Source organism: Mercenaria mercenaria, unplaced genomic scaffold, assembly GCF_021730395.1.
Source record: "Mercenaria mercenaria strain notata unplaced genomic scaffold, MADL_Memer_1 contig_1039, whole genome shotgun sequence".
Lineage (NCBI taxonomy): Eukaryota > Metazoa > Mollusca > Bivalvia > Venerida > Veneridae > Mercenaria > Mercenaria mercenaria.
Window position 1 is genome coordinate 30562 of NW_026459010.1, and position 15653 is coordinate 46214.

The 15653-nt window shown below is 35.9% G+C and overlaps 1 protein-coding gene across 1 annotated transcript; it reads left to right on the plus strand.

The window, feature by feature from the left end:
• Positions 1–612: 612 nt before the first annotated feature.
• Positions 613–14010, plus strand: LOC128551382 (uncharacterized). The gene is made up of 3 exons (XM_053532229.1): positions 613–689; positions 6181–6524; positions 12233–14010. The coding sequence occupies exons 2-3, from the start codon at positions 6193–6195 to the stop codon at positions 13581–13583; spliced, it is 1683 nt and encodes a 560-aa protein (XP_053388204.1). The 5' UTR covers positions 613–689; positions 6181–6192; the 3' UTR covers positions 13584–14010.
• The last annotated feature ends 1643 nt before the right edge of the window (positions 14011–15653 follow it).

Here is a 15653-nt window from a genome sequence, read left to right on the forward strand (position 1 = left end):
ATTACATTAGCTCGTTGCGTACATATATATACATATAACCGCCTCGACAGCCTAGTGGTAGAGCGTCCGCTTCGAGTGCCGGAGGTCGTGGGTTCGACCGCCGGCCGCGTCATACCAAAGACGAGAAAAATGTTACCAGTAGCTCCCTTGCTTGGCGCTCAGCATTAAAAAGGGAAACTTGCCTCTTCTCTCATACCCTCGTGGCGATGGATTTCATCAGGAATGAGGTGTCGAGAGTGATTAATATAAGTTCAAGAACTTCCTTCACAATCGACCTAAAATAAATTTTGTATAAACTAACATATATATATTATAAGAATACTATATGGTGTAAATGATATATATTTTAGATAGATCTATCAATCGTTGTAAGTAAAAGGGTTACAAAGGAAAATGAAACACAATTTCATATTTTTTAGTATAGAATCTACGCGTAAAGACTTTAGAAAAACATTTCGAAATAGTAAGTCGAACTTTCAAAATAAAAAAGATTCACATGTCACCTTTTTGCAACTGTAGAATTAACTATAACACGTTTGTACGAGTCGCCTATATAGATAGGCTGATGGACGGGATATAAACGGGTTGTGAACGGGTCTTAAACTAGTTGGGTTTAAACTTTGTACTTTCGAAAACGAAACAAGAAGTTAAACTAAATTTGTTATTAAGTGTAATAATAAAGACATTAGGTAAGTTTTCGTTTTAGCATTAATTAATCATTTTACTACTCAAGTTAAACCTGCAAAAATTATGTATTTTAACAATAAATTAATATAACACAATAAGTGCGGATCCAAGGGTGGGGCGGGACCAAACAGCATCTTGTTTGTACCCGACCAGAGCGTTTCCGGCGAGCATACATAAATTGATGCTTCAATCATTTTAGTCAACACTTCGGCTCCTTCGATCGCAAACATTTGTATCAATAACGTTTATCATTACTGAAGTGCTGGGACAGTCCAATTTAAAAAAAAGCTGTCAGCTGGGTCTATTTGCTTTTTAGGGAAAATATATCAGTTTTAAAGTTGACATTGTCTTGAATATTTATGTTCAAACTATGTCAGTTTATACATCAGATAGATAGCACCATCTATGGTATGCTTGCCAAATATTTTCCAAAGGAACATGACCCCGAACTCCCTAGAAACTCCCCTCCCTAGAATCAAAATACTGGATCCACCCCTGCACATGCTCAGACAAGACCTAGTTTTTCCTATTTTAATTGTTTTTACCACTGATTATGTTACGCGACAGTGAATTGAAAAACAGGGAAATGCTATTTTCATATAGACATGTATACATGTACGTTTAGATTGATTATATCTTATTGTAATTAACACACAAGACATAATAGTAAATGTGTATTCAAGACATAAATATACGGATACACAACAGCGAACCAACAGTACGACAGTACGTCAAGACATATAATGCCACAGAACACAAAAATACATCTGCAATGGTGTGATAATACAAAAGGTTTAGACAACAAGTTTTACCAAAGATAATAGGTAAGGATAGATTTCTCGGAAACACAGAGCAACACAATCACAGCCTCAGAGCCGCGCATTTGCAAAGTAGGCCCACAACAAAAAGAAGGAAAGATATTATAGACGGGTTGCTTCAAAATCCAAAAAGTACATTTTAATTTTATGCAAAATATAGAAAAAGTGGTGAGGAAGGTGTAGGGGATAGAAAAAGGGGGACAAGGAACAAGTTTTACCAACATTAGAAATCGGGCCGTCCCTTGGTGTCAAATTAATGTTAGATTAAACTGAATGGCAGATTTTTGTTTGGACTAGAATAAAAAAAAATGCTAAAAAGATAGAATTTTCAGACATCAATTTATATTATAGCAAAAGAGATAAAATAACAAGCTATGTCAAAGAGAGAGAGAGAGAGAACAACATTAACAATGAAGCTCGTGTAGATATTTTGTTAATGGTACAATAATATGGTGGTCGGATAGCTCAGTGGTTTGCACACTGGCCTTCCAATCCTGAGGTCGGGAGTTCGATCCCCGGCAGCTACTCGGGAATTTTCAGAAACGCTTTTCAGTGTTTCCCACCCAACTAGAGGTGTACTGGTCAGGAACCCAGGCAATCCTTGCGTGTATCAGTGCTATACACTGGGCACGTTAAAGAACCAGGCTGTCTATTCTCAACGAGCTAGGCTAAGTTAGCCGGACAAGCCTGTATCTGATTTCTGATCTCTCTGTCGTGGGGGCTTTGTCTCACTCTGTCCCTCTGGTCAGTTCGCTCTGTGTCTGCACTAGAAGAGGATGAATTATGCGCCCTGTGTGGCTGCATTTGAACTATGTAAAGCGCCTTTGAACGTGAAATTGATCATGAAAAGGGCGCTAAATAAATCTGGTATATAATAATAATAATAATAATGTGGGTATACGCGGTGATATTTAAATCAGATAAATCTTATAGATTACATCAATGAAGTTCTCTCATTTTGGTAAACTTTTTATTCCTGTACAGACAGAAAATCTACCAGCTTTTACTATTTTTTGTCTAAATCTCGTAATGTTTATGATAAGATAAAATGATTAAACATGTCCTTCTGATATAAATGCTGAGATACGCGATGGTATTAATAAACTTTGATAATATGGCAGTTGACCTCAATACAATCGACTGTTTATTTTCAAGTAAAGGTAACTAATAATTACTTTGCGATATAGCCCAAAGAGAATTTTATGACGGATTATCTTTGAACACACTTGGACTTATTTGACTCAACTGCCACATTATAAAGTTTATTAGTACATTTTATTTTACTACGAAGGAACGCTAGGGACTTCACAGATTACACTTCACATTTTATACCTCACTGTTTAATTTATTTTAGACAATACAGTGTTATTCGACGTACAACATTGTACAGAAAGTAAATGTACCGTATGCCTTTTGTTGGTAAACTACGACCTATTTTTCTCTCTCTCTGTTACATATATCTGCCTAGAGTTTGACTGATATATAACTTATAAATATGGGTTATTAGGACATATTCTTTCTCATTAGATAAGATAAATAGTGTAGATACGTATCAGTTTGATACATTCTAACCTACTTTCGTTTTCAATGACGGCAATTAACACAGAAGTCGTCCTTAAACCCGTGACACTTTGTTCACACATTACCAAGGCTCATCCGAAACGATTTCTTTGTATGTCTGACATCCTAAGCATGATATACATTTCTTTTGAGAGCAGGTAATGTCTATCCCTGTTTTAAAGCTGCGAGCAGTGACTACATTTAGCAAAGCTAAAACAAAAGGTCATCTAGGACAAGTAGTTTCTACCCACAACCAAATCTATGCAAAAAGGCTAGTAGTAGTTTAACTTCAATAAACATGTCTTTTCTGGACAATTCATAAATAAAAGACTGCACTGCAGAACTTGTATTTCAATAACTTGACGATTCATGACAATTTAAGTCATAATGAAAATACATTATGCATTTCGAAAATAACCATCATTGTGATTTAAACTGTTTGCTCCCCCTCCCCCAAAAAGAAAATAAGGGGGACTTAGCCCGTCCGTCTTTCCGTCCGTCCGTCCGAATTCGTGTCGTATCTCAAAAAGTATTTGACCCAGAGTCATAAAGCCTCACAGGATTGTTATTAAGCACAGAAAGTTGTGCACTAGGTGTCTTAATTTGGATGTCACACAGCCAAAACCAGCAAAAAGGGCCTAAGTTTGTGTCGCATGTATCTCAAAAAGTATTTGACCTATTATTATATAAATATATATTATATAAATAATAACCGGAATAGTATTCAGCATGTGATGTTGTACACATCAGGTGTTGTTAGAAATATCACTCAGTAAGACCAGAGTTATGGCCCTTGATTTAGTAAAAAATACGAATAAATGGGATACAAGTTTGTGTCGCTTGTATCTCGAAGTATTTGACTTAGAGTCATAAAACACTATGAGATTGCTATATAGCATGTGAAGTTGCACATCTGATGTTCTGTTTTAGATTCACTCAATCAGACTGGAGGTATGGTCACTGACTTTAAGTTAGTGAAAAATACACATAAAGTGCTTAAAAGTTTGTGTTGCATATATCTTAAAAACTGTTTCACATAGAGTCGTGAAACCATGTGGAAATATTATCTAGTATGTAAATTTGCGCATCTGAGTTTCTGGATTTATTTCTCGTTGCAAGATCAGAGGTATGGCCTAGTTAAGAATATAAGACTCTTTCACTGATTGAAGGTGCGGATGGGAATATCTGGCTAGAGGGTAACTGTTTAGGCTGTAACGAGGCTCAGCCGAGTTACCGCAAAACAGTTACCCGAGAGCCAGATATTTCTATCCGTACCTTCAACTAGTGATAGATTCTTTTTCTTGCATGTCGTATTCTTCAAATTGTGGAAGATATAAAAAAACTAAGGTTTTTCTTTTAGGTGCTGTTTTGTTTTTATAATAGTAGCGTATGAATTTACGCATTCATTCATAAATTACAGCACGTGAGTCATCTTACACCTCTGGGTATAAAATGAGTTTTTCTAGCACCGGAAAGCACGGGTAAAATCCTGTCCGGCATGCAAGAAATAAAAGTTTGTGCCTCATGCATCTCAAAATGTACATAACCTGGAGTCATAAAACATTAGATGATTGTTTTAAAGCATGTGAAGTTGTCCACTTGGAGTTCTCAGAGGGATTTCACTCAGCTAGACCAATGTTATGGTCCTTCACTTAGTGAAAAATACATATATAAAATACTTAAAGGCACTCGCTACAGTTTTTTCGGACGGGTCGATATTTACCCCAACACCGTGCCAAATTGGTTTCGATGTAACTCACTGCAGGGTTGGTGCGGTCTTCTGCGCATGCCCGGAAGTGATTATCTATTGTCGCGTACGGCAAAAAATTCGCAAATTATTGTACTGACTAAAGTATAGGGTAAGTATCATCATGATTACAAAATATATACATTTAAAGTACTTTTAGTTCAAATTGCTTCAGTCCGACATATACCGGAGTCTGTTATTTATACCAGCGCTCAAACCCTGCATTGAGTCACAGCTGTTTCTAATCCCGTACCGTACCCGTACCGTACGTTCGTAAACTATAGGTTTTGTTAAAAAAAAAGCGCGGAAACTCTCATCGTTCTATGCCATCAAAATGCTTTAGAAACACCATAAAATCCGCTTATTAAGAAATCTGCCGTTTGATATTTTTATATATATATTTCTAAGTCATTTGCTCAAACACTGAAAGTGTATTTCGTACCAACCTGCGTTGTATAAATGCCCGCCACACCCCACCTCGTTGTAATTTGATTTAAGCGAAATCTAATATGGTGACCTATCAATTTTCTTTTTGTTTTAGATTAGGTAGACATAACCAAAGGTATGTGCAGAGTTTGATTAAATTCTATTATGTGAAACTCGATAAAATAGCAGAAGTACCAACATAAAACTGACAAAAATATGCAAAAATAGCCCTTGGGTCATCTGAACAAGTATTCCTTTCTTTACAAAATCATGTTCTTTTGATTTCTCTGAGCATGTTTCAAATAGATATATTGTTTTCCGTTATAAAAATGCTTAGATAATCAAATTTATGCAGATTATTGTACTTTACTGAAATATATTTTAGGATTACAGAAATTTTGAAAAATGTTTAAAATACCACCATATCTAGGGGCAAATTAAATTGAAACAAAGCTGGTGACCTAGTATTTTTATTTCATTTTTCAATACATCATAACATGATCTTTTCATGCAAAACATTTCATCAAAATCTATTATTGAGAAAAAAATTACGAAACTGTAGCGAGCGTCCTTAAAAGTTTGTGCTGCAAACATCTTAAAACTATTTCACCTAGAGTCATGAAACCATGTACAGTGACAGGAGTGGGCGCACTTGTGTCCTATTGACACAATTTTAGTCAAATATTGTTTTGAGAGATGATTCCATAGTTTATTCAGGTACATCCAGTTTAGTTGTAAACAACATAACTGGATAACTTGAATCAGTCTAGAGGAAGGTTTAGAACTATAACACAAGGGTTTGAATTCTTAGTCTCCATCTTGTTTTGCCAACAAAACTTCGCCTTTAACCTTCCTTTTTGAACTTTGAACGAATATGACTTAACTTTAACACACTTTACAACTAGGCCGATCCGGAAAAAAAGTTTCTAATTATATTTTCAGGATATTTACGAAATGGCTGAAGGAGGTGGCTTCACATCAATCAGAGACGGTTCAGATGCTGATTTCGAAATTATCTGCACGCCGTGTGGGGAAGATAATATCAGAGAAGAAGCTGTCAAATTTTGCGTAGAATGCAATCAATATCTTTGTACAACATGTGTCAGGTATCACAGAAGAATAGCGGCTTCGAAATCCCACAAGCTTCTGGATACACATGATGCTAAAAACGCGTCGGTAGCTGCTATTGTAACGAAATGTCGATACCATCCAGATCGTGATATTGAGATGTACTGTGGAACACATGACATGGTCTATTGTCTAAAGTGTATAGCTACGGAGCATAGGTATGTTTTATTGACAGAGAGTTGTTTTCTTGGTGTCACAAATAATGTAACGTTATATGCAGAATACCGTTTGTAACTAGAAATATCTGCGATGTATATATTCTTAGAAGTAAAATATACTTTTTTTTTATTTAACTCCCCTTTTGTATTTAATTTTTCACATGTCTGTCTTCGTTTTAATTCATGGCAATATTGCAAACTATTACCTCAACCCCAGACTCGATGACGTTACCTCTTTAATGAGCACGCCTCCAATTGAGCGTCATTTGTCCAAAAATATTTAAACTGAAAGACACATCGGGTAAAGTATTGGAAGGATTTCTTACTTTTAACTTCTTACTTGTATGCTATTACTTGATTTTGGTAGAAAACGTTTTAAAAAATCGTGTATTTATTTAGAGTAGGTATTGATAACGAATAAATTTTACGGTATTAAATCATAACTAAAGAGCTATAATGCAATGCCATGTTGACGATACTTCTCGACTAGACAGTAAGATGTATCTCAGGTAAGTAATTGTATTTCAATATGTACAGAAAGTCGTCTGTTTGTTGTAAAACTCGAGAGTGAGTTTAGAATATACTCCATGTTGTCTCCATAGTAACAGGTTTGGTGAAAGTCGGTTTAGTTCCGTTATGTTGGACCTTATTCCAGTTGTAGGTATGATGCAGATTCTCGGCACATCACTACCTTATACATGTACCTTGTATAAACATATTTTTAACGCGGCTGAGTGGTTAAGGTCCCAGAGTTTGAATCACTTTGCCCCTCAGCGCTGTAGGCTCGAAACCTCGTTTTATGTGTAGAATTCTTTACTTAAGAAATAATTTTATAGCAAAACCGCGCTTTAAGGTATTGGACCCCTAATAGTAATGTTTAAAAAAATGGCATTTGCTTGGTATATTCTTAAAGTTGACAGTGTTTCGCACAGTGTTGCATTTTTTAAAACAACTTTTACCGTGCCTTTTTATTATAAATTTTGTATAATTTATGGTTTTTCCTCTAGCTCAAGTAGAGACAAAGTGATAACCACTGTTCAAAACGTTTGCAGAGAATTCGTTATACCATTAATTGTGATAAAAGACACATCAAACTATTGGTAAACAATTGTAAAACAAAATAAAACTGACAATATCATGTTTCTTGGGTGCCTCAAGTAAACAGATTTATGAGACAGAATTCTAACTCCAACATTGAAAACTTAAGTTCGAGTCCGGTGGTAGAGGATTTTTACCGCATGTAACTTAGTATTTTTAAAGATGTCTAATTCTGCCCCCTTCTGTTTCAGAGGTAAATTCACTTTGAACAGCTAGAATCACTTATCGAATGAAAAATTTCCATTTTTTACAATAAATCAATAATACTGTGAAATCATTTTTATTCGCGTAGGACGAATTTTCGCGTATTTCGCGCTAGGACCCATGCGCGAATTTAGGACCGCGCTATTATTATTTTTTAATTATATTTTTTCATGACTAAAATTGAAAATGCGCGAAATAAAGCCCACGCGAAACAGTCCTTTTTCACGTTTGCGCGAAATTTCATGTCAGCGAATTTAAATGATTTCACAGTAAGTCTTGAAAAAGTAAAAACTTACTAGAAAAAATGAAAATATATTTTGGTCTCAGTGGGGCTTGAACTTATACACGATGGGTGTAATTATTTCACGAGGGCGCAGCCCGATTGAAATTATTTCGTATGACGTATAACTGCCGGATTCTAATATGTCTTTTATTTAAAATTTAGATTGTTTCTTCGCATATGCATGGCGCCAAATGATAGGTCTTCACGCGCCAGGACCGTAAATGGTAATACGTCTTGCGGAAGAGTTCCACTAGGGCGCAAAAGATGGCGAATTATTCTGCACAGCGAATAACCAACTCAGTGTGTGTGTAAATTAATCAAGACAGTTTTGCTATGTGACATTACGCTCCAAACATGCTATTAAGTTAAATATTTGATCAAATTTGAAAGTACTATTTCTAGATGCATACATGGCGCTAAATATCACGTCGACGTGACGTCAACATATTATCGTTGTGATGGTTTAAGCATTACTAGTCATTGTCAGGATACTGGTTATATGACCCAGGGAAGTGCCTACGCCTTTAGTATCTTGAACAATGGTTTGGGTCCAATCGCTAAGGTGACTATGTCTTAGACTAGCTGACAAACGATGTAGAATGTCCTTTGTTAAAACGTAAAGCTGGTGAGACCAAATATCTCAGATATAGAATTTTCCTCTGGCTACCTTGCCTACATGATTCGTGTACCAATGATTCGTAAATGATTTCTTATTATGAGCTAGACAATTTCAGGGATCAGGCAAATCACTAAATGTTTCAAACTAACAATCTTCAATTAAAAATGATTAGCTCAAACTCCTATAGGCTGGAGACTCTATACTTGACTGGTCTTTTTGTTGAAGTTCCCGTCAGACAATGTCTTTGAATCAACAACATACGAGTCCTATCGCATAGATGCTCGGCCTCTGTCCTCTCAAACTCTATAAGATTGCCCTGACTCCTGGATGCTCAGCGCCTATATGCTATCATATATAGCATTCAACTACCATATAGGTATTATCCCTGATGCCTTGGCTGTACTTCGCCAATAATGCTGAACCGTCTATAAGCTGGAACTCTCCTACTACATTGTATCTCAGAGATTACCAAACTCTGGGTCTCTGTCTCAGCTTCCCGATGCTCAGCCTATATATGCTATCGTATATAGCATTCAACTACCCTTAAGGTAAAACTCCTATGCGCTGGCCCTATAGCTCGAAACCTTATTGAAATTCTGCAACTCTTCTTTAGTCTATAAACTTCCAAAATCTTCTTTTTAATAATTTATCCGCCCTGACAGGGTTACTGCAATAGTCTCCTTATCAAGGTACTGGGATAAATTATTAGTTGAATCCTCGATGTGTCTTCTTCAACCGCTGGATACCAAATGAGCTCTCTATCATTCATCTACCTATTTATACCCCAGCAGACGTGCTATTTTTAGAACTTGTTTCTGATTGGTCCAAATTTATACATTGTGTCTTACAACGAGTACCTGCTCTATCAAATATCTGATTCCCTTTAATTTTTGTATATGGCATAATGTGCGAAGCTGGGACCCAGTTATTCACATAATGAACCCAAATCAGCCACAAATGACCCAAATTCTATTAATTACCGCAATTCAACAATAATTATAGCAACGACAACATGAAAAGGGAGTCAATCACTATCTGTGCTTATGTGTTACGTTATCAATATATCAGATATACAAATTATTCTGACAGTCATATTAGAATTAAGGATGCCCCTCACCGCTATGGGTTCGAAACCTTGCTTGGGGTATAGAATTCTTTCATTTAAGGACGTCATCCAGCAGGCTTACTGAAGTTCGTTGGCTCTACCTAGGTGCCCGCCGTGCCTGAAATAATGGCCAGAAGTCTTAGGGCACCAAGGATATTCATCCACGTTGTAAAGGTGTAAAGTCGTCATATGACCAATAATTGTGTCGGTGTGACGTTACACACACACACACACACACACAGAGAGAGAGAGAGACACACACACACACCAATATAAATATAATAACTGTTGACATGTTAGCCGGTTCACATATCTGAAGGTTGTACTATTTATAAGGAACCAGTTTACTATGAATTCAGGATGAAAATCTGCCTAATTATTAATCCTTCGCGTACCATTTTATTAATATTTATTACATATTTTGCTATAAATAGAAACAATGTGCAGTTTAAACGGTAATGACTATCAGTAATGGAGCAGTGTCCCACATGCGCCATTATTATAAAGGTCCTGAGTTACCGAAATATTCCCGTGGTCTGACATCGACGTAATATAGCAACGTCATTTTATTTCTGCATTCTAATTTCTTAGTTCACACCTTTTTCTTCTAATTTCCTACTTCTTTGTTGTTTCTTATTTCGATGTTTGCACGTGTCAATAGTTCGCCCAATCCTTAAGGTTTATAGACAACAAATGGGGATTCACATAATTATGGAGTCAAAATTTGCGCGCTGTGGAGTATCTTTTAAAAACAACATTACATTTTTGAGCTGAAACTACATGACGGGTATATGCTTGACATTTAGGTAGCATTCTTATCATGAAATAATTGCACTATAGAAGTTTTACACCACCACTACAGTTTCGGGTTTAAATTTTTGAACCGATTTTAAAGCGAGTTTGTCTTTTTATTGTAAAAAGAATTTTTGCATCAAATATGATGCCCATTTTTCTGCGCCAATTTTATTTGATGGCGCATGCGTCTGTCCGTCAGTGATAATTCGTGTCCGGAGCATAAATTTATAACCTTTTACGTTATTGACTTTAAACATAGCACATAGGTAGATGGCGATAACACGATGTGCAGAGCGCTTGAACCGGCTCTGTAGGTCACAATGTGAGCTAAAAGGTCAAAACTGTCCATCATATTTTGTGTAAATAGTGTCCAGAGCATAACTTATTAACTAGTCAAGATATTGACTTCAGACCTAGGATTTAGGTAGGTGGTGAATAGACGATGTGCAGAGCGCATAAGTCAGGGATGTAGGTCAAAGATCAAGGTCGCAGAAAGGTCAAATCTGCCCTGATATTTTGTGTCCAGAGCATAACGTAAAGATATCCAAGGTATTGACTTGAAACTTGGTTAACTTGGAAAAAGTTACAGGCAGCCGTTAGAAGTTTCTTAATTTTATATTGAATAAAGAAGGCCAGCTTTGTACTTTGTAAAATATGTTTTAACGCGCGTTTAACACAACACAAAGCACGACGGATGCTATTACTACTAAAGCCGGGATTGATGTCTTAATTTATGCTGTGTGTTTGAACTAAATATGGCACGTGTATACATCGAAGTTAGAAGTTGGAAATAAGAAAAATTAAGTTTTAAGCATGATATAGGGGTACTATGGCTAAAATTCATCTACTTCCTAGTGTATTTCGCTATTGCCTTGACTTCAATTTTACTTTGTATTACAAACAAAAAATCTAATTTATGGAAGTTAAAAAATTGCAATAAAAATGGAGGCGCAGCCCTATCAAGCGGCGGTCAAATGCCAAAAATGCCTTAGTCTGAAATACTGCCATTGTTGCTGACAGTTTTACCAAGAGTACTTCCCTTTAACAAAATGACAAATTTCCGTACATTTTTCCGTTTTCAAATCAAATGAGATAAAAATATTATGCTTATCATACCAATATGTGAAAACAACTAATACCATTCGCCGCTTTAATGGAGTTATAAACTAATGTATCATCGAAGGTTCTATATGCACCGCCGTATGAACACATCTGCGGGTGTCTTTAAATTGTTTTAGGTACTTGTGCAGATGTTGAGTTCTGCTCAACCCGGGCTAGAGAGCGTGAACGGTAGCATGCATTTGCAATACCGTCCATGAACAGGTTCAACCAAACCGAGCCTGCAACATTTTCATTTTTGTCGTGTTGAGCGACCTGTAGAGTTTCCACTTTTTATTTTATGCAAAATAGTAATAGATTGTACATTTTTACATATTCAAATTAAATGAGATAAAAATATTATGCTTATTATACCAAATATGTGAAATGTATTCGCTAATCAGTTTATAATTATTGACATCAATTGCTAAACTGGCTTGCTATTACTTAACCAGTGCCATTTCAACGTCTATATGTAATATTTTTCATATACCTTTATTTTCCAGGGCTTGTGAGAGTGTTAAGAACATAGAAGACGTAACGACACCTTTTGTCCAACAAAATGAAATACAAGGTTTACAAGATGAAGCTAAAGCTATTCACGAACAGTTAATAGCTGCAAACAAGAAGAAACAGAAAAATGTCGGTTCTTTTGAAGAGCAAAGAAACGAAATACTACGCAATATTCAAGATATCGAAAGAAATATAATAGATCATATCGGGAAATTAAAAAGAGAAGCAGTTGAGAGTTTGAACAAAAGGTATTCTGAAATAAATAGAGAAATGGAATCGGAAATCACCTTGACCGCCAATACAATAACAGATGTCGACAAGTTAACAAGTATGTTGCAAAGTGTAAGCAATATGGATGCCAGACAACAGTTTGTTCAAGTGAAACTGATACAAAGGACTGTAAAAGATGCTAAGAAATTGTTTGAAGAAAGTGAGTCACAGGGTACTAGGGTTGCTCGTTTTACTGAAAATGCAGATGTGAAAACCGTTTTAATGACTGCCACTGAATTAGGACGGTTGGAGACAATGAATAAAACTCAGAAGCTGCCTACACCAAAACAACATAAAATGAAATCAAAGAAAGAGATTAAAGTCAGCATGCCAAATGATAGTATTGATTGCTATATATTTGATACATGCCAGCTTCATGACGGTACGATCATACTCACTGACTACCTAAACCAAAAAGTAAAATGGCTTGACATGAATTATAACATAAAGTGTCATTGTGTTCTCAATGCCCGTCCTAGGGACATCTGCTGTACTACACAGAATGAAGTTGCTGTGAAAATGGACAACTGCAAAGTTCAGTTTATATCGGTTGATGGTTCGTTAGCGTTACTGAGAGATATATCAATACAAGATGGAGTTTACTGGGGAATGGTGTATATTGCTGGAGATTTGTGGGTATCTACCGGAAGTGGTATCAAAGTGTACAGTAGATCAGGTACACTTATGAAGTCTATAAGCAATAACGTAAATGGTCAGAGAATATTTAAATCTTCTCTTGCTGTTAGTGGAGAAAATGTTATTGTAACAGATAACAGGGATGGGGCTGTGTGTTTAGGAAGAGATGGTACAGTGAAAAGTGAACTGCGGGATGGAAGGCTGAAGAACACCCAAGGTGTTTGTGTATCTAGTGATGGCACCGTGTTTCTGTCTGGACGTAACTCTCACAATATTGTGATGTTTAGTGGTGATGGAAATTGTAAAGGAGAGCTGCTAACGCAAGAAATGGGGCTAACATATCCTGGTTCGCTCTACTACGACAACAAAAGAAATTGCCTAATTCTAACACGCCATACAACATGTAATAGTATTTACATACTTGAAATGTGCGACTGATTTAAAGAAATATAGACAGATACTCTAAAAACCTTGGGACAACAGGATATGTCGATCAATTGCATACATTTTTCAAGATCTTGCAAATTCGTATTTTAATTAAATTATATATTATATGTGTTTCTTAGTCTCATTATTTAAATAGTCTCCACAAAATCGTTTTATAAATAGCAATTCAAAAGTAGATTGCCTTCGTGAACTGGCAAATGTCTTTGACGGGTTGCATTCTCAAAGTGATTTATAATCTTAACAATTAAGAATGCAATAGTTCTTATCACAAATTTGAAGAGTTTAGAAGTTTGACCAAATACATTTATGTTTTAAATGAGTAACTTTGTGAATCGTGGATCATAGAAAATCTTGACAATTTTAGAAAACTTTATTCCTTTGCAAAATTAAAAGTAATCAGTGACCTATGTATATGCAATGTGGAGATTGTTCATTACATTCACCATAGTTTAGGTTCGAACGAATATACTAATTCATTGCACAATATTTAGGTTGAATTTGATGAATGAATTAATGTTAAAATCCGATCTTGCCGGTACGTCTCCAGATCGATGACCATTAACTATACAACCTACCAATCAAAATGGAACTAAACATTACTAATGTTCTTCATTAGCAACAAGATAAATTTACTGCTTGCTTGGAACCGGTCTTCAAGAGGAAATTGGTAGTCTCTTGTCTACAGATGAACTACTTTTCTCTTCAGCGTATAATGTCTTCCTTTAGAATGTGGCTGTTACATTTTCCGCTATGAACTTAAAATATTTTAATTTCATGTTAAATCCTACTTCCGATAATTGTTTTCTCCAATATTTGTCAAAGGTTTGAATATTGATGAGCATACCAGAATGTTTTACTGAATCTACTGTTTTGATTACCTCCCTTTATGACTCTAACTGCAGTATTAGGAGTAGCGCTATTTTAGCCGTGTAATTATACATAAGATCTATTTGGACAGCTGTTTCATCTGTTTTAACATAATTCAAAGCCTTATGGAACTTACATTTACAGAAAACATTATGTAAGGACGAACTCTGAAGTTTCATTCGAAGCTCATTCGTTGATTTCGATGAAATCACATTTAATTTTTAGCAATTTTATATCAGTCTCAGTCAAAATTGCACATCTCTACGAACCTATGTGCAGATTTAGACAATTTTCAGAGTTTTAGAGCACCTTTTATGCCCATATGTAGCCTGGGAATCCAGTCTGACAATTTCTACAATTTTCTGTCTCAATGAGTACGATTCGAAATCTCGCTTGAGGTGTAGATTTTTTATGCTAGGAAGCCATCGACCTCGCTTACGAAAGGTGGGAAGTTCTACCCAGGTGCCAACTCGTGCGTGAAATATTGCCTTGAGTGGCATCCAATATCTTCATCCGCCACAAAAAGTTTGAAAATCGCCAAATGACCTACACTTGTGTCGGTGCAACGTTAAACTTAACAGAAGAAACAGATTAATCGTGTTTATATTTCAAAGTTGGAAAACTAGGCTACCTCCTCCTGAACAAAAAATGACAAAGAGTGTTCCAGATATCTTAGAACTTAAGAAGTTTAATTACAAATCACGACTATAACCCACATACATAATACTCTATTTTTTCGATGTATGACATGTATACTTTCTTACACTGCCGACATTATATAGCATTTTTTTAACGCACAATTTGTAAAAAAAATATATTATTTCGTTCAACTTGGACCTGGAAAAGGTCTGGTTTATATTTCTCTCTAAAAGTATCGAGATAACTGATCAATCGAAATAGGATAGACCTAAGCCTTACCCTAATCCCTTGTGTTTTGAATCGAATAAGCCTGTAAGACAAACTGGTTGTCTACTACTTGTAAGTGTAGAACCATGGCCCCGGTCGTCTCCTCCGATCTATGTATTTTAATTCATGACCCATCCCTATCACATAGGGTTTTTCCATCCACAGGCATCTTTACAAAGGCTATGTCTTAAACACATGTAATGAGATATATACCTTAAAAATTCGCTTATTTTTTCATTTCGGAAACTTGACCCTGATTTGACAGTATGCCGTTTCTCGTTTTTATAT